Source organism: Talpa europaea (assembly GCF_964194135.1).
Source record: "Talpa europaea genome assembly, chromosome: 3".
Classification (NCBI taxonomy): Eukaryota; Metazoa; Chordata; class Mammalia; order Eulipotyphla; family Talpidae; genus Talpa; species Talpa europaea.
Genome location: NC_140069.1, coordinates 27,712,571 through 27,733,140, shown reverse-complemented (window position 1 = coordinate 27,733,140; position 20,570 = coordinate 27,712,571). Strand labels below are relative to the sequence as shown.

Genomic DNA, 20,570 nt, shown 5'->3' with positions numbered 1-20,570 from the left:
TATTTTGGTTTTGTACTTGATTTTTTTAGAGAAATTTGATATCTATTGTCTCATGATCATAACTATACTAGACGTAGAGAGTTGAAAGGGGACTTTGACTAACTGGTACCAAATTACTCCATCAAACCTAGTAATTAGTGTGATCACCAAGGACTCAAGTTGAGTAGAATGCTGATGCAAAGATTTCTTTGATATTTTGGTTTGATTTTAGAATGCTCATAGTTTTAAAATTGCTAAATAGTTCAGTAAAAACAATTTTTCAATTGGATTTTGTGTTCAGAAAATTAAGCCTTTTAAAGGATTTTTAATTTAATTTAAATTTTAATAACAAGCCTGTACTGGAAACGAACAGCTCCTATCCAACAACCATTGCCCCTCCTTCCCTCCTAAAAGAACCCTGCTTTTGTTTGGGATAATAAAGAGCCCAGTTCCAGGCAATGATGCATGCTTATTCTAAGTAGATTGTGTATCATTTTCTTCTTTGCTAAGAAGAAAACCTTCTCTCCAGGTAGTTTGTATTGCCTTGGAATAGATGAAGAGCACAATAGGGATGCCAATCACTTACCTCCAGGATTCTTACCAATATAAAAATTTGCTGTCCTCTAAGCCTGGGGTTAGCAAACAAAACAAGCCCCCTGACCTGTTTTTGTAAATAAAGCTTATTGGAAGATTGTTTATTGGAACATTGCCATATCCATTTGTTATTGTCTAAGGTTGTTTTTGTGCTACAACAATAAAGTAGTCACAACAAAGACCACCAGGACCTCAAAACCTAAAACACATACCATCTGGCCCCTCAAGAAAAAGTTGACTAGTCTCTGGTTAGCCACTGCTACATAGTAACTAAATTCATTTCTAACTGATATGAAGTCCATGGGAACTAGTAAAACAAAGTAAGAAACAAAGAAAAACAAAACAGAGTACATAGCACACTCTAATACTCTGCTCAGTCTGCATTAGTCTCATGTGCTTGGTCAAGCCTAGCAAGCAAGAGAACATTGCAGCAGGGAAGGTTTTCATGCTTTGCCCAAAGACTTACCTGTTTGGTATAAAAAACAAACCATGGCCGGTGACTGTCCTCACTATACTGAAACCTGAGCTCTAAGTTCTGGTTGAGAGTTCGCTGGGGCCCATCCACATCCAACAGCGTACCCTGCAGAGGAAAAGATATTATTTGATATTCAGTTGAAATTTCAGTGACTAATAAGTGCTGGGCAAAATGTCAAAACAAGTGAGACCACCCCTATGAGCAGTCTATGAGCAGTCTATGAGCAGCCATGAGGGCAAAACACCACAGTTTGATATAATAAGTGTTATAATGGAAACAAGCACAAGTCTTTGAAAACAACAAAAATGGGCACCTAATCAAGAACAGGAGGGTAAAGGCAGGTTCCCTGGAAGGGGCAGGTGTTCTGAGAAGAAATAGGAACTATCGAAGTTTATTGTTATGTGTGGGTAGTTTTTCTTTGGGAGTGGGGGCGATTGCAAAGTACAGGATGGTGATGGTAGTGATAGCAGTGGTGACAGCGGTAGCAGAAGAGGCTTCTGGAGGCACGGTGGGACAGATCCTGAAAGCCTAGTAGGAGGCTCCTGTGATTTTCACTATACTATACCCCTCTTTCTCCTAGAAATAGAGTCTCAGATATTCTTGGGGAAACCCTCCCTTTCTACTGTGGCTATCTAGGTAAAGGCCATCAGGGAACTCTGCCCTGCTGAAGCGGCATATGACCAAGCTCAGGTCAATTGTACACACACGACCTGTGGCCCTAATTTGATTCCGGAGCAGAAAGACCTAACCTGCAGATCCGAATAAAGATTTGTATCGTAGAAACCTCCAATTCCTCTGGATCCTAATTTTACTAAGTCTCTGCTTCAGCTTTTCCTTTTAATCAGTGGGTTATTCTATTTCCCTCCAATAAACCACTTTTTTCCCCACTAAGCCAGAAGCATCGGTTTCTATTGATTATCACCAGCAAACCCTGTTATAGGTTTTATATGCTAAGTGAAAGAGTCTGGACTTTATCTTGAGGGCAATAGGCATTCATGAAAAGATTTTAAAAACTGGATAATAACACACACAATTAGTACTAAAATACCGGTCTGACAGCATTGATAAAAAAAAATGAACTGGGAAACAGCTGCTTTCAAACATTGAACAATAGATAATGCAGACTGTCAACTCAGAGAGAAGGAAAACAGATGAGGTGAGTCCTACAATTTCTCAGCTTACTGCTTGGAGGAGTTTCTAGGATATATTTCAGGGAGGGGGAACCCAAACAGAGCCAGAGGTCTTGCTGAGTTGAGGACAAAGAGATAAAAATTTGAAGAAGCTGAGGAGCAGAAGGTCAAAAATGAGGGCTTTACACAGAGAAAGCTCCAGGAATTCCTTTCCAGTCTTTGGCTGAATAAAGGTCTGCGCACGTGGGAATGGCGGATGTGCACAGACTGGGGAAAGGACCACTGAAAAGCAGTAGCTTAAACAATCCCAGGAGCTCACAAACCAGACTGAAAATAGTTTGTGTTTCTATCAACCAAAGTGGAAACCACAGTAAATAATACATTGGATGTGTCCTAGGAATAGCCACTAATGAGTAAAGACCTGAATTAGCTCTACTCACTGCTCTAGACCTGTCTTAGGAAAGTGTCAGAGCAAGCCTACAATACAATGAAATGAAATAAAATAAAATAAAATCCAATCCTAAGTAACTGAATGGATGCCAGAACAGGCTGCTACTCTTCAAAGGAATACCAAAAAATCTAGTATCTAACAATGTAAAATCATAATGTTTAGCACACCATAAAAAAAATTAGCTGATATAAAAAATAGGAAAGATGCTCTGTAAACAGGAGAAATCAATCAATAGAAATATCCCGAAATCATGGAGCTGATGTAATTAGTAGACAATAGCATTAAAACTATTATTTTAAATATGCTATATACACTCAGAAATTTAGAGACCGTATAGCATAAGGTAAGAAATGGAAAATATAAAAAAAGAATCAAATGGAACTTCTAGAGATGAAAAATATAATATTAGAAGTTAAAATATCTGGATGGGGAGAACATTAAACATTTCAGAAGAAAAGATCAATGATCTTGAGCCTGCAGCAACAGAAATTTCCCAAAATGAAGTGCAGGGAGGAAAAAGTCAGAACTAAATAAAACTACAGTGAGATTCTATTACCTTATACACACTAGGATGGTTAAAATTAAAAATTCAGATAATTACAAGTGTTGACAAGGATTTGGAGAAACTGGCACTCTTAAAAACTGCTGGTGGAGAAATAAAATGGAGTAGACACTTTCTAAAACAGTTTGGAATTTCCTCAAAAGTTAATACAAAGTTACCACTACAGATTCCACACCTTGGTATATACCCAAGAGAAATGAAAACATATGCCCACACAAATATTATTTGAGCATAATTCACAGAGTCACAAGGTAGAAGCAACTCAAATGTCCACCACTGGATGAATGGCTAAACAAAATTTGGTATATCCTCACAATGAAATAAAAAGGGATGAAGTACTGATAATGCTACAACAATGATGGACCTTGGACACGTGTTAAGTACAAGAAGCCAATCATAATCATGAACACATGATTTCATTAATATGAAATGTTTAGATGAGGCAACTGTATAGAGACAGAAAGGGATCAGAGGTTCCTTAGGAGTGGCGGGGATGGAGAGACAGTAAGGAGACAGCTAAGGAGCATAGGAATTCTTCACAGGGTAATAAGAAGTTCTGAAACTGGTGGTGATGGTTGCACAATTCTGTGTATATTCTAAATACCATCAAATTGTTTGCTTTATGTGTGTGAATTGTATTGGCATCAAATTATAATTGATAAACCTGTTACAAAGAAAGAGAATGAATGCATAGTATTTGTGTGTGCAGGGTGAATATATAGATCAGTAGAACAAGAAAGAGAATCAAAAAACAGATCCAGACAAATTTGTCCAACTGATTTTTGATAAAGGTGCAAAAACACAGATGGGCTGTAGCAACTGGGCTTCAACAAGCAAAACAGAACCTTATTCTAAGTTTTACACCCTACACGAAAACTAACCTCAAATGGACCCAACTTAAAACCCTATAAAACTTTTAGACACCTAAAAAATCTCCAGGATTTAGGGATTTACAAAGAGTTCTGGACTTGACACTGAGAGCACAACCTGCAAAGGGAAAAACAGTGACTTAGACTTCATCAAAATAAAAAAATTTTGCTTTGTTAAGAGGACAAAAAAAACTACCGAGGGAAAGTATTTGAAACCACAGATTCAACAGAGGAGTACTATCTAAAAAATATTAAGTACTCCCAAAACTCAACAGTAAAAAGAAAAATACAATTAGAAATTTTCAGATATTTTGCCAAAGATATACAGATGGTAAATAAGCACATGAAAAGATATTCAATATCATTAGTCTTGAGGGAAGTGCAAATTAAAATCACAATGAAATACCATTACACACTTATCAAAATGACTAAAATAAAAAGTGGTGACAATGCCAAATGCTGATTAGGAGCCAGGGAAACGGGATTAATTAATAGCTGTTGGGAATGTAAATTGGTCCAGCCATCCTTGAAAACAGTTTGGCAGTTTCTTGAAGAACTAAACATGCAAGTTTCTTATGAATACTCAATTGCCCTTCTGGGCAATTTTCCTAGAGAAATGAAGACTTGTGCTCAAACAAAATTTATACCTAAATATTTACAGAAGCTTTTATCATAATACCTAAAAACTGGAAACAACCAGATATCTTTTATTGGGTGAATAGTTAAGCACATTTTGGCCATTCCATACCAGTAATAAAACAAAACTACTGATACAACAGGCTGGATGAATTTCTAAAGAATTATGCTGAGTAAAGAAAAGGCAATTCTAAAAGTCTACATACCATATGATTCCATTTATGTAACATTCTTTTTTTTAAAGGTAATCAATTCCTTGGTTTATTTATATTTTTACTTCCTAAAAATAGTCAATTGAGATTATTCACAGTATCATTGTAAATTAATGAGTCACTGAAACGCTGCCCCAAGGGAATACAGGGTGAGGTTCTTGTGAACCTCTGGTCACATTTTCATCAACTGCTCATGTATCACTTTGTTTTATGTGTGTTTCTACTTCTTTTTATTTTTTTTACACTTTTAAAAAATTATTTATTTATTCATACAAGAACTAGGGTACAGGTCAGAAGTGTGGGAGGTGAGAGGATACACCAGAGACAGAGTGGGGAACAGAACAGGCAGATTGACTGAAATATACTGCTGAGGGGAGCAGCGGGAGAGACAGGAGAGGTCTGCTGCACCGTGTGGGTAGCAACCTGGCTGACCAGGGATCGAACTTGTGCTGCAGTGGCTGTGGATAGCTTCATAGGTTGTGTCTTAATCCCTTGCACCACCAGAGAGGCCCTACTTCTTTTCAAGAAAAGTTTTATTGAGATATGACTGACATATAAGAAACCTACATATTTAATATATATAATTTGATAAATTTGGACATATGCATGTCTGTGAAATCAACATCACATCAAGGTAATAAATATATCCACTATCTCTAAAAGTTTTACATCATATTCTTGAAATGACACAATTACAGAAATGACAAACATATGGGGTTCAAGGGGTTCAGGGGGTGGGGGTGAGAGAAAGGCCAATATGAGCGGTCTCTGTGGTGATGGAAATGTTCTGGTTCCTGACTCTCTCAGTGTCAATATCTGAGATGTTGATAGTGTACTATAGTTTGGCAAGATGTAAATAAGCAGATAAAAGTAGATAAAGAGTATATAGGACCTTCGCACCACTTCTTACAACTGCATATAAGTCTATAATTATTTCAAAAATAAAAGCTTTAACTAAAAAAAAGTTAACAAATAATGAATCACGGATATACATTAAAGACTCCAAAGTAATCATGAATAAATTGGAACGGTACAGCTAAAAAAATCCAGTAACACAAACAAATGACATCATAAAATATTGAGCTACAAGAAGGTAGAATAAGAGTGGAGAGAAACTGATAAAATTTAAAGAAATAGGCAAATCCACAACTGTATTTGAAGATTTTCACAATCTTCTCAAAAACTGAGAGAAAAAGGAGAGAAAAGGTACAAGGATATAAGAGATTTGAACATTATCAACTGCTTGACATAATTCATTTATAGAATATTCCACTCATTACCATTAGAAAACACATTCTTCTCAAGTGCACAAGGAACATTTACCAAGATAGACCCAATGTTGGGCCACAAGACAAGTTCCAATGCTTTAAAGGGACTGGGGCAGAGAGGAGGGTTAGGGTGATCCCTCCAGGTAGGAAAGGCTGAGACCAAGCTATGAGGACAAAGGAGGGAGAGTAGTTAGTTCTCCATTAGCAACTAAATGTGTAGGGTAAGAGAGATAGAAGTTAAAGGTAACTGCAAGGCTGCTGGCTTGACAACAAGGGTGGTGGTGGTGTTATCCAATATAGGCCATGGGGAGGGCGAGCCCCAAGATGGGCATGAGAGAGATTCTGGGTGATTCTGGTTTGGGGGAAGGTTGAATTTGAGATGTCTTCACCAAGAAACACCTGGTAAAGATGACCAGAAGGCAGGAGGAAAAACCAAACCTTTTGACAGGGACCTGTGTAATTGATTTCAGAGGAGAGGTAGAGGAAAGATACTCACAAGAGTGAGCACAGGGAGAACAGCCCACAAAAATAGAGAAAGAAGAGGGAGTTTTTAGAAAAAAGAAATGGTTGACAGTATCAAATGCCACAGAGAGGTCTAGCACTGAGCCAGTTAAAACCCCTCAGGATTCTGAGCATTTAGTTAGGGGGGGTCATGATTGCTTTGATGACACTTTTCCTCTACTAGCTAACCTGTGTAAAGGGGATAATCGCACTTAGCTCACTGAGTTGTCAGAAGTTAATTAAATAATAGATGTGGGCTTCCCTGGTGGCGCAAGGGGTTAAGCACCACACTATGAAGAAATCCACAGCCTCTGCATCAAGAGTTTATCCCCAGCTGGCCAGGGAGAAATCCACATGGTGCAGCAAACCTCTCCTGTCACGCACGCTGCTCCCCTCCACAGTGTATTTCAGTCATTCTGCCTGTTCTGTTCCCCACTCTGTCTCTGGTGAATCCTCTCACCCATCACACTTCTGGCCTGTACCCTAACTCTTGTATGCATAAATAAATAAATCTTTAAAAAAAAAAGCTGAAGTAAAATTGAAAAAAATTAAAAAGAAAATAATAGATGTGGCAGTGCCTAGCACAGCACCTGGTACAAAGAAGGTAATCAAAACATCTGATAATAAGGGTGTTTCTTGGGAGGGATGGCAATGTAGGTAAGGAGTTAGGGATCCTTAAGAATAGCTTTGCTGGTTGGCATCCAGTTTTGATGGGTAGCAATCTTGTCAGTTCTGAGTATATGTTAAGTGCTCGGTAATTGGTAGCTGTTACTGCTATAAGCTGTTATCACCCTAGCCACCCTTCTAACAGTAGAGAAGCTCCTTGTTGGAAGGTGGGAAGATTGGTTTCTCATTGCTACAGGTGGTGCTTTTGTACCAGACAATGGGCTTGGACCTTAGATGATAATGTGCTGACATGTCAGTCCATTCAAGGTACTGATTCATACAGCAGAACTGTCTCCCTCAGGCCAACATTGTCATCCAAGAACAATAAGATTTTCAATCACAGGAGACTTTAAATCATGGGTAAGGCAAAGTGCCAAGATACTCACAAGGAAGGTGACTTGCCAACACTTCACTCTGTTCATCTGGAAAGTGACATCCTGGGTCTGGTTATCTGGCAGGGTTATGCAGCAGCTGATCTCATTATTGCCAACAGAAAGGACAGTCCCACAGCCGGGTTCTGGGTAGTCACATGTACAAGGGTCCAGCTGCATATAGCCGTAGTGTCGTACCTCCTGGGACAGCTCCAAAAACTGCTCCAAAAAAGCAGGGGTGGAGTGGGGAGTGGGAAGGAGGAAGCAAAAGACCACTTGAAAAAGAAGAAAACCACATGTCAGAAGTTACTGCCATACTATTAGAACACAGAGTTGAGCCATAGTGAAAGCAGTTTTCTCTTCCAGACATTATGAAGCAAGATAATGCCCCCTTTGCTCTCTGACAGTAAGGGCAAGGGAAGTTCAGGTGTGTCCTTCTCACCATCGTGTCCCTGCTCCAGTTATGGCACTTGGCATTTAGTGGGAAAATATTTGACACATGCATGAAGAGTAGAGTGAATCAATGAAATTAGTAAATGTGATTCTATCTTAAGAGATAACAATGAGATAAGCCCCCCAAAAATGTACATTTAAAATGTCATCTTTTAAAAAAAATTAAGAGATCTGTGTAGGAGGAAAGCTGTTCATTTACAGGCAGCTGTATGGTGATATTGTCAGTTATACATAAGAGCATGCACCAGTTCCCAAAGTGCCAAGGAAACACCTCAAGGTATAGCCTTTCCCTCTGCTTCTGACACAACTTGAGAACAGCTGGAAGCTACAGTCCACAACATGGTCCAAGCATCCTGTCCTCACATTCAACTAGGACTTTTAATTTTTTCAGTGTCATGATTAACAATTGCATTCAAAGGAGTTGATCTCAGTTTGGGGACCTCTGCTTTGTTCTTCCAGCTTTCACCGCAGTCCTGGCTGATAGTGTGCACACATGTGTGACTGACAGGACACACCTGAACTTCTCAGTGTAACACAGAGTTAAGTCAAAAGGAAGACCAAAGTGACAAACTGGTCTTTCTAGACCCTCTCAAGGATGCCGTGAAATGTTGTCCGATCAAGTGAAACAAGTGGACATACAGGCAGTGAGGTACAGCCATCCCAGCACAAAGAGGGGGAGATATTTGAGGCTAAGTCCTTCCCCAGCCACGTGTCATACCAGTTGGTTTGCTGAAGCCCATGCATTCAGCGTAGAGGTGCAGACAGCTGGTGGATTCAGATGCATAAAGTTGGGTCAGTGGGAATTATAAGGAAAAAACAGGTTGTGAGTAGATGCCCGTGTGTAGGGCAGGGGTAGGACAGAGTAATCTCACCACAGAGCATACAGAGAAGTGTCATGCTATTGCTACAAGTTTCTTAATTATTATAAGGGGAAAATAATTGTTTATTTTATTCTTTTATAATACTTAGAAATATAATATGTTCTTGGCTGTCATACTCTTAAACAAGAGATAAAAAGTGTTTAATTTGACTTCTTCTTCCAGTATTATATTGAAAAGCAGTGGTGAGAGTGGACATCCTTGTCTTGTTCCAGATCTTAATGGAATTGCTTTCAGCTTTTCACCATTGAGAATGATACTGGCTGTTGGCTTGTCATAGACGGCCTTTATGATGTTGAGGTACGTTCCTTGTATCCCAAGAATTTCAAGGGCTTTTATCAGGAATGGGTGTTGCACTTTGTCGAAAGCTTTCTCAGCATCTATTGATATTATCATATGGTTTTTGTATTTCTTTTTGTTGATGTGTTGGATAACGTTGATTGATTTTCGGATGTTAAACCATCCTTGTGCCCCTGCAATGAATCCTACTTGGTCGTGGTGAATTATCTTATGGATACATTGTTGGATTCTGATAGCTAAAATTTTATTGAGGATTTTTGCATCAGTGTTCATTAGGGAGATTGGCCTGTAGTTTTCCTTTTTTGTGTTGTCCTTGTTCGGTTTTGGTATTAGTGTAATGTTGGCTTCATAGAACGTGTTTGGTATTGTCCCTTCCTTCTCAATTTTTTGGAAGAGTTTGTGAAGGATAGGCACTAATTCGTCTCTGAATGTTTGGTAGAATTCATTTGTAAATCCATCAGGTCCTGGGCTTTTGTTTTTGGGGAGGTTTTTGATTACCATTTCAATTTCGCTGCTTGTAATTGGTCTGTTTAGGTGTTCTATTTCTTCTTTATCTAGCTTTGGGTGATTGTAGAGTTGTAGGAATTTGTCCATCTCCTCTAGATTGTTGAACTTGTTTCCATATAACTGTTCATAGTAGTTACTGATTATTCTTTTGATTTCTGCTGTGTCCGTTGTGATTTCTCCTCTTTCATTTATGATCCTGTGTATTTGTGCTTTCTCCCTTTTTTCCTTTGTGAGCCTGGCTAGGGGTTTGTCTATTTTATTGATTTTTTCAAAGAACCAGCTCTTGGTTTCATTGATCTTTTGGATTGTTTTTTTAGTTTCAATTTCATTTATTTCTGCTTTGGTTTTTATTATTTCTTTTCTTCTACTGGTTTTGGGGTTTTTTTGTTGTTCTTTTTCTAGATCTTTGAGCTTCGAGATTAGGTTGTTTCTTTGAGTTCTTTCTTGTTTCTTGATGTGAGCTTCTATTGCTATATATTTTCCTCTTATTACTGCTTTTGCTGCATCCCATACATTTAGGATATTGGTGTCCTCCTTGTCATTCAATTCAAAGAATTTTTTAATTTCTTCTTTGATCTCCTCGTTAGTCCAGTGGTCTTCCAGTAGTGTGGCTTTTAATCTCCATGAGGTAGGATAGTTCCTTGCCTTCTTTTTATGATTTATTTCTAGTTTGATGCCTTCGTGGTCAGAAAAGATGGTTGGTATGATTTCAATCTTGGTGTATCTGTTGATGTTTGTCTTGTGCCCCAGTATGTGATCGATCCTGGAGAATGATCCGTGTGCGCTTGAGAAAAATGTGTACTCCGTTTTTTTTGGGTTTCAAAAAAGATAAACACATGCAATTTGCAGCAACATGGATGGCGCTGGAAGGGATCATGCTCAGCGAAATAAGCCAAAAAGAAAAAGAAAAATACCGGATGGTCTCACTCATAGCAGGAGTCTAGAGAACTTAAATAAGGGACCAGGAAAATGAATATAAGAAAGTGAAAATCAAAATCAACAGAAAACTATGAACCAGAGACACTTTTTGGGGGGTGGGGGGCGGGAGGGGAAGGATTGGGGTCAGAATGGGGCGTTTGCAATTGTATGGGGGAATATAAAAATAAAATTTATTATTTAAAAAAAATAAAAATAAGGGAAAAATTAAAAAAATAAAAATAAAAATGAAAAAAAAATACATTGTATTTTAAAGATAATGTTTACATTTTGTTTAAAGACATGCATAGAAGATTTCAAACTTCTTGCATTTGCATGAGAAAGAAGAATGTGTCTTTTCAAATGTATACAATGTACACAAAATAAAGTGCTCAAATCTTAAAAAAAAAAAAAAAAAGTGTTTAATTAGAGATTAAGCTCCAGACCCTCCCTGGTGGTGCAGGCGGTTGAGCGCAGTGCTGTGAAGCTGTGTACAGCCTCTGCAGTGCCAGTTTGATCCCTGACGGCCGTGGAGATACCCATATGGAGCGGCAGCCCTCTCCTGTCTCACCCGCTGCTCCCCTCAGCAGTGTATTTCGGTCGGTCTGCCTGTTCTGTTCCCAGCTCTGTCTCTGGTGAATCCACTCACCCTCCCACACATATGGCCTGTACTCCAGTTCTTGTGTAAATAATAAATAAATTTTTAAAAAAAGAATCTTAGAGGTGTATTTTTTTAAAAAAAGAAATTAAACTCCATTTTCCAGGAAAGTTGATGAATAATTAACTTGCTCAAAACATTGAAGTTATTGGAATTTGCCATTCATAAGGGGGATATTAGTAACACTATGAAAACTAGAGGACAAAAATCTGCAAGGATTATCCATTTGAAAATTAGTTTTTTAAGAAGACTGGACCTGAAAAAGATAATTTAATATGTGTAAATGTAGAAGTTACGTTTACATATTTTTGTTTTGATCAGGGGTCAGAAAACATCTCTCTTAAGAATCATGTAAATATTTTCAGTTTTTCGGATATATATGGTCTTTATTACAATCACCTCTACTCCTCTAGAACAAAAGCTGCCTTAGGCAATACTGTCAGAGAATGACTGCAACTGTGTGGCAATAAAACTTTATTTTCATTGGCTCTAGTGAGATATCTTTGATTCAGGCCAAATGCCTGCACCTTTAAATTAATGTCACACTGGGCCTCCCCGGTGGCGCAGCGGTTGAGCGCTGGGTTGCGAAGCTGCCAGAAGCCTCCACAGCGCTGGTTCGATCCCCGGCTGCTCCCCGGCCACCAGAGGAGGGTCCCACATGGTGCGCAGACCTCTCCTGCCGCACGCTGCTCCCCTCAGCAGTGTACTTTGGTCCTTCTGCCTGCTCTGCTCCCCGCTCTGACTCTGGTGGATTCTCTCACCCTCCCGCGCTTCTGACTGTGCCCAGTGCTTGTATAAATAAATAAATAAATCTTAAAAAAGTAAAATAAAATAAAATGTATTAAAAAAATAAATTAATGTCACACATAAGACCTGAAACCATAAAATATATAGAAGAAAATATAGTTAAAACACTACAAGACATACATACATCACAATAAGATCTTTAAAGACTCATCACCCAAAGCAAAGAAAGTCAAGGAAAAGATAAACACCCGGGATTACATCAAACTGAAAAGCTTCTGCACAGCAAAAGAGACATTAACCAAAACAGAGAGACACCCCACTGATTGGGAAAAAATCTTTGCACTCCAGTCAACTGATATGGGACTGATCACGACTCAACAAAAACAAAATAAACAATCTGGTTAAGAAATGGGCAGAAGAACTTAAAAGACATTTATCCAAAGAGGAAATGCAAATGCCAACAGGCATATGAAAAAATGTTCAACATCCCTTATCATCAGGGAAATGCAAATCAAAACCATATTGCGATACCACCTTACACCAGTGAGAATGGCACATTTCAAAAAAACTAGCAACAACAAATGTTGGTGAGGATGTGGTGAAAAAGGAACTCTCCTACATTGCTGGTGGGAATGCAAACTGGTCCAACTACTATGGGAAGCTGTCTGGAGGTTCTTCAGTCTACTAAAAATGGAGCTACCATACGACCCGGCAATTTCACTCCTAGGGATCTACCCAAAGGACACAAAAACATTGATTCAAAAGAGCACCTGTACACCTATGTTTATTACAGCACTATTTCTAATAGGTAAAACCTGGAAACAACCCAAATGCCCAAAAGTAGATGACTAGATCAAGAAGATGTGGCATATATACACAATGGAATATTATTCAGCAATCAAAAAGATAAACTTATGCCATTTGCAGCAACATGGATGGAGCTAGAAGGAATTATGCTCAGTGAAATAAGCCAGAAGGAAAAAGAAAAGTATCGATGGTTCCACTTATAGCAAGAATACAGGGGAACCAAATAAGACATCAGTGTAAAAAAAAACAAAAAACAATAGTATGAAACACAACAAAGCAAAAATGGACAATTATAAATCAGAGACATACTGCAGGGGAGGAGGAGGGAGAGGGATCAGAGGGAGGGAGGGAGGAGCACAGGGGACTGAGGTGATGGTGCACGGGTGCATTGGTGAAGGAAACTCAATGGGGACTCCACCTGAGGGGGTGGGGGGAAGCAAATATTGTTTAAAAATGAACAATGATGTAAAAAATTAAAAATAATAATAAATAAATAAATAAATAAATTGATGCCACACATTCCAAGTTTTCTTTCACACACATAAAGAAAAGTAATGTTGTTAATGTGTCACCTCCAGTAGCAGGAAAATAAACTTCATAAGCAAATTATGCTATCAATACTCTCAGGTGTTTCAAGAAAAAATATCAGCTTTCAGGTGTTTCAAGAAAAAATATCAGCTAATTTAAATAATCATTTAATTTTTTTATCATCTCATTTATGCACTCAAAGTTTCTTTAAGATTAAAGTATGGTAAGCCCTGGTAAACACTCATCACAGAAAATAAAACTGTTTTGTGGCAAAAAAAAAAAATTATGAATTTTGATCGAGCATAGCAGAATGGTAAAGAGTATCCTTACTAAATTAAGAAGTTCATAGAGCAGAAATGCACTTAGAGTTTGTAATTATATCCAAAGTAGCAGCAATGGTTATGTTAGTCAAATGCTAATATTAACTAATACATAAAGAACTTAAACTCAGTTCTGTGACAAAGCTATGGTGGAATACCAAAGTAGGAGGGTGGGGGGGCGGTCAATGTTTACACCATGGCAATGAGCTCACATTCTCTCTTCCTTTCATCTTCCTCCCTCCACTATCCACTTCTCTCTTGCCCATTGATTAAAACTATCAAAATGTCAAGAATTACTTTCTATATCAACCTAACTATAAATGAGTCTTCTCATTTGCTTGCATTTTGTTCAAAATCGTTAACACTGGCAAAGTCTAAAGAATTAAAAAAAAAAAAAAAGACAAAACAATGAATCAGAGGCCAGTTCTTCTGTTTCAATATGTCTCGTTTGTCAGACTCACATATACTGCTTGGAGACAGGAGATGTGGGAGTTGGCACCCCTTAACAGAAGCTTTAAAAATGGACATTTAGAAATAGATCCTATGGAATAATAGAACATACAAAGACAGGATGCTGGCAGCTGTGTTCAGGGACCTTCAGCCAGGGACCACACAGGTGCTGGGAATACACAGGGTATGTACAAATTAGACACAGTCCTGGGCCTTGTGGAGCTCCCTGCCAAAGTGATTTATAGTAGCAGAAGCTGGAAACAACCTCACTTCTAATAACAGGAAATTGGTTAGATAAATGCTAACGACCATAAAATGGGGTACTCTGTGGTCATTAAAAATAATGCTAATGGTCTATATTGACTTGACAGAGGACTTAACTATATTGCTGTTTTGAGAATTGTATTTAATAAGCCTTTATTTTATAATCAGAAAAATGAATAAAAGTATTCTCATTTTTTAAAAGAATCCCATTTTAAGTGCTTGTCAGGTTTATAAATTATAGGAGCAGCTCAATTCCAATATGCTGTCTTAATCCCCTTCCAAGGGATTTCTCTTGGTGCAATATTTGATTCACCTTTGTTTGGTTGTCTTCCTTCTGGAGAGTCTCTAATTTCTGCCTCTGCGCCTGTGTGGGTTTGGCCCATTCTTTTTCAATGTCTTGTAATGCCTTAAAAAAGCATAAGTCATAAAATTAGCAAACTTCGCAGAAATGAATCAGTCTGACAAAAACATATTTGTATATGAGAGGCTAGAAATACAGGCGCAAGTGGACATATGTAAGAATTTAGCATGTTATAAAGATTATTTTTAAAATTAGTGGGTGTAGAAAGAGATTGTTCAATGTTGGGGACAATTGCAGCACTTGGAAAAGAAAACAAAGTTACCTCTTTTCCCACACCACCTGATCCAATAAATCCAGATAAATGAAAGATTTTTAAAAATATTAAACAATAAATAAATAAACCAGAAGAAAAGACAGGAAAATTTTTTATTTTACTTTGAGGTAGGAAATATACTTATAGAAGATACAAAGACAAAATATAATAAAGGAATATATAGTTATATAAAAATATAAAACTTCTATACACAATACCACCAAGAACAAAACTAAGAAGAAATGACAAACCAGGGAAGATGATTGCATCATATGTAGCAAAGAGTTAATGCTATTTATATAAAGCAATAGGAAAAAATATGAACAACCCTAATAGGCAAATGGACAAAGATGATGTATCAGCAACTGACAAAAAGGAACTCTAGCGACAAGAATATATTCAGCCTCATTAGCAAAGAAGTTTTTTGCCTCTCAAACTGGCAAACACAAGTACACGTTACATATATAATATTCAGAGTTGAAAAGGGTTTGGGGAAACAGGAATTTTCATAGAGAACGCATGGGCTTTAAATTGGTACAACTTTATGGAAGGAATTTGGCAACACAAATCTAAAACCACTTATAGGAATGATAGTCAATAGAAGTGAAGGATATGTGTTAACAAGGCTGCTACTACTGCTGGTACTGTTGAAAAATTTCAACTCTTTAAGAGAGGCAAACATGCATGTAGTGCTTACTATGTGTCAGGCTTGCACTAAATCAAAAGCCAGTCCCTCCAGCCACCCTATGAAGTAGGTGCTATTATGAATTGCCCCAAACAGGTGATTTGGTGCAACCAAATAATAGGTGATGCTTCATTAAAAAATATATAGAATACTTAACAGCATGGGAAAAGTCTGTGGTGAAAAGAACGTCAAGTTACAGAATTAGGGCATAATAGTAGATACTGATTATTTTAACACTGATAAATATATTTTAAAAATCTTGTATACTGAGTTATGAGTCAAGCCAATGGATGTGCATATAAATGAAATACAGAATAAACACCAAAAATCTTAAGAGTTTAAATGCATGATTAAGATTTGGAGTGACATTTACTTTTGTATTTGAGCTTTGTCCTATTTGCAACTTTTTTCTAAGATGAAAGCAAATTTGACAATTAAAAAAAAAGTGAATACATCGCTAGGCCCCATTTGCTGAACTTTGGGTAACCGCCACCAGCAAATGCTCCTGAGCGCAAATCTCTATTAGGTTTCTCACTTCTATTTCCTAAACCACACTGGAGGTTTAAGCAGAGAAATGCTGGGCTCAAAAGCAGGACTCCGGAACCAGGAAAAACACTAACTATAACAAAGAAAAAATCAAAATCAACAATCAACTATAAACCAAAGCAATACTACGGGGCAGGAAGAGGAAGGATTAGGGTCAAAATAAGGGGGGTGCAATTGTATGGGGAATATAACCAAAATAAAAATGCATATATTGTGCAAAAATGAAAAATGATGTAAGAATTATATAAAATAACCCGGCCACTGGGCGAGGGTCCCACATGGCGCGCAGACCTCTTCTGCCGCCCGCTGCTCCCCGAGCAGTGTACTTCGTCCATCTGCCTGTTCTGCTCCCTGCTCTGGCTCTGGTGAATTCTCTCACCCTCTTGCGCTTCTGACTGTACCCAGTGCTTATATAAAAAAATAAATAAATCTTTTTTTTTAATTATATAAAATAAAATATTAAAAAAAAAAAAGGACTCTCCTGAAGAGACTGTTCCCTTGATCATTCTTCAGAACTTCTAGGCTCCTTTCACCTCTGTCACTGACCTCCCTTCCCTTTTATCCAGCCTGGTCCTGAGGAGGTTCTGATATTAGCTGTTCATCTCATTAGCTGTATATGCTTAGCCTATACTATGAAGGCTTTTTTCATTGGTCTTCACATAGATTGTTAATCTCTTAAGGGAAGACCTGTGTATCCTATCCAGTGTGTTACATACAGCAAACACTCAATAATCTTTGCCAGTTGTCAGGAGGCTCTGATGTTGTACACCTTAGTCTCAATGTAAGACTGTGTGTTACATCCCTCAGTGATATTGGCAGGTGGCGCCTCATCTCCAAGAGAAGAATGAAAGGCTGAGTAAATTGCTGACACTGCTATTTAGCTTGGGGAGGAAAGGAAATGAGTTTTAAGAGAAGATGATATTTGTTGAGAACCCTTTTTTTCTTTTTTAAGATTTATTTATTTATACAAGTACTGGGTACAGACAGAAACGTGGGAGGGTGAGAGAATTCACCAGAGCAGGGAACAGAACAGACAGACTGACAAAATACACTGCTGAGGGGAGCAGTGGGCATGGCAGGAGAGGTCTGTGCACCACGTGGGACCCTCACCTGTGGCCGGGGATCGAACTGGCACTGCAGAGGCTGCGGGCAACTTTGCAGCCCAGCGCTCAACCGCTGCGCCACCAGGGGAGGCCCGAGAACCCATTTTTACATAGGTTTTCTCACTGGCATTGCCATACTATGTAGTCTGTGGGACAGGGCCATTAGCCCCATTTTTATAGATGGGTAAACTAAGGTCCAGAGAGGTTACAACTTTCAAGACAATGCAACAAATAAGTGGGAAGACTTGGACTGGAATTCCACCAAGCCCCGCTACTCCTGCTTAAGCCATGGTAAGAATTCAGTTATTCATTGTCATCACGTTGGCAGCAACCCCCAAGGCTTTCTTCTTGTAGACAAATAGTATCAAAACTGAACCTAGATGCCATCCCAGAGTGGAATTAACATGGGTATGAAAAAATAATGTCCTTTCTTGGATTTTAGCAAGGACTATTAGCCCAGGACAATGATGCCAAAGGGAAAGCATGGCTCCCTGCAGGTCAGCATTGATGGTGGCAGAGGCTATCACAGATACGGCAGGTGTTTGTAGGGTCCCCAGGGCTCTCAGACACAGAGACTTGTATGTCCTGCAGCGGAGGTAATATATTTTTTGTTTCACTATGTTTGAAAACATTTGACCCTGATTGTGGGTTCACAAGTCATCACTCAGACACATTATATACAGTACCTCACTCCAGACAAAGACCGAGTCAATTTTAGACAGATGTCTCTACTCAGTTATATGGTTCCCTGAGGAGTGGCCAATGGAGACTTAAACAGAAGTTAACTTTTAAAATCAAGTGAAAACACAAGCCATGGTTTTCATGAGCTTCAATCACACATACTTCATTGCCCTCTGTAGAGAGCATGGTGGTGAGAAATGGAGAGCATGGACCCCTTTCAGCAAAGCTAAGATTCTCAGTTCTGGCTCACTGAGGCAGGACAGAACAAGGCCAGGGGCATGTAAGCAGCTAGGCCCTGTACAAGGACTCAACCATGGCGATATTGGAGGATAGGATCAGCCCATGCTCCCCCTACCAAGCCACAAGCTCTGACATGGGGCCAGGCCCATCTGGAGGAAGTGGCACCAAGTTGCCTTAGGGCTCAGTGGTTGCCCTGGCCAAAACACAGACCCAAAATTGAGGGAACCATAATTATTATTTTTTTAAATCTAGAAATGATCTGATGTCCCATTTTATTAATGTCACTAATGTATTTCAAAAGAGCAAGAAAGAAAACATATTGTAAGAGTCTAGTTGGTTCCTGGAATATCATTGGGCACTAGAAAAATCTGCATTAGAAATATCAAAACGGTATCCCTTAATAGTTAATTATGATGGTACCTTTATATCAGAAGAACTCAAGTACTTTTTACATTAGCTTTTTTAAAGGGCGATTGCTTCTCACTCAAGCACATATCCTAGGTACCCAGTGTGTGGTCTCTGGCCTTGGCCATTGAGTCTGGTTAGGGATACAGATATGAACAGTATTAACCATGTTGGGAGAAGAGCCTTCCCCACTCCAGGGGATTGAAAAGAGGCCAAACCCAAAATGTACTTGTCTGGGGGTTGGAGATTAGGGTAGGCTGGACCAAGTACAGATTTACTGGGCCTAGCACAGTATGAAACATGTAGATAATTTATCCAAAAATTATTGAAAATTTCAAAAAGGCCATAGCAGAGCATGAAATAAGCCTGCAGGTCTTTTAAGTCTGTGAAGCTGGCCCTGGGGACAGGTGTGCTACTTGCTGCCACAGGGAAAAAGAAGATAATATTACAGTGAGATTTAGGAAGCACATGTAAAAAAAATCATGAAGAATAATTTAGCCTTTCTAGGGTAATGTAAATTAGCCAAGATGATGGAACTCCTTGTAAATTCAGAGAGTGATAGTAAAAAGGAATTTTTTGTCTCTTAAATCCTTTACTTCATTCTTATTTAGTTATTTTTATTGTGGTAAAATATGTATAACATTTGTCATTTTAACCATTGGTAAGTGAACAATTCAGTGGCATTAAAAACATGGATAGCATTGGGCCACCATCAGTACTCTATACACCTAAAACCTTTCCATCATCCCCAGCAAATGTTTTGTCCCCATGAGCAGCAACTTGTCCCCTTCCCTGACCCCCTGCTAACCTCTCATGTACTTCTGTCTCTATGAATTTGCCTATTCTGGGCATGGGGGTAGAATTCTTAATTACTGCACATCTTTTTCAAGGATGTCAAACCCAAAAATGTGGTCATCTGACAGCTCTTGATTACCCTCACCTGCATGTAGATCAGATCCACGGCGGCTCTGCAGTCCATCAGCACAGCGTCGAGGGATGGATCCAAGTACCTGCATAATTCAGGGTGTTAACTCCTGACAGAGCTCATGGGCATGCCTGGGAGCAAGTGTCCCTGCACTTGGAGCCTGATGGGCTCAGGGTAAAATGCAAAAAAAATAAAGGTTTAGGGGGAATGGTCTGCAGGCTCGTTCACCAAGCCCTGTGTGCCCGTTCCCAGAATACCTGAATATTTGCCTGCACCCAGGCTGCCCCCATCACCTGCCTGAACTGCTCCAGGAAACTCTTCACCCGGCATTCTGCCCCCATGAGCTTCCCTCCACTTTCCAGCCAGGGTGGTCTTTCCAGAGTAACCACTCTGGCTCCCACAGCCCCAGGAGTTAGGTCATTTGTCCTGCTTGCTTCCAAGGCCCTTCATGGGACCACCTCTGCTTTCATGGCCAGCTCTCTCTTAGCCTGCCCTTCCCCCACATCCTCCCTTCCAACCACGTGGAAGGTTGGAGCTCAAGTGAGGTATGACAAGGTTAAGAAAACTACTATTCCTAGATTTCAAACTGCCTTTCTTTAAAGCTGCTGAGCTCAGATTACAGAATAATTGGGCAGGGAGAGAGTTCAACAGATGAATCACACCTGCTTGTCCCTACAACAAATCCCTTCAATTAAAACAGGAATCCATTCCAAAGCGAACCCACAGCCAGCAATTCCTCCCTAACACCTGTCTAAATCCCCACCCCCAGTCCCGGTTTTTCAAGCCTTCCCTTCATGACCAGCAGCCCGATGATAATACCTCTCAAGTAC

At 39.1% G+C, this 20,570-nt stretch overlaps 1 protein-coding gene across 2 annotated transcripts in view; it reads right to left on the bottom strand.

The window, feature by feature from the left end:
• Window positions 1-20,570, bottom strand: part of SNX31 (sorting nexin 31) — a gene marked incomplete at both ends in the record, with an annotated part of 51,016 nt that overhangs the window by 9,900 nt on the left and 20,546 nt on the right. For both annotated transcript variants that reach the window (XM_084229841.1, XM_084229842.1), the window contains 4 exons: window positions 1,040-1,153; window positions 7,730-7,933; window positions 14,855-14,947; window positions 19,756-19,825. In XM_084229841.1, coding sequence (XP_084085967.1) covers window positions 1,040-1,153; window positions 7,730-7,933; window positions 14,855-14,947; window positions 19,756-19,825 — 481 coding nt within the window. The remainder of the gene's footprint in view (window positions 1-1,039; window positions 1,154-7,729; window positions 7,934-14,854; window positions 14,948-19,755; window positions 19,826-20,570) is intronic.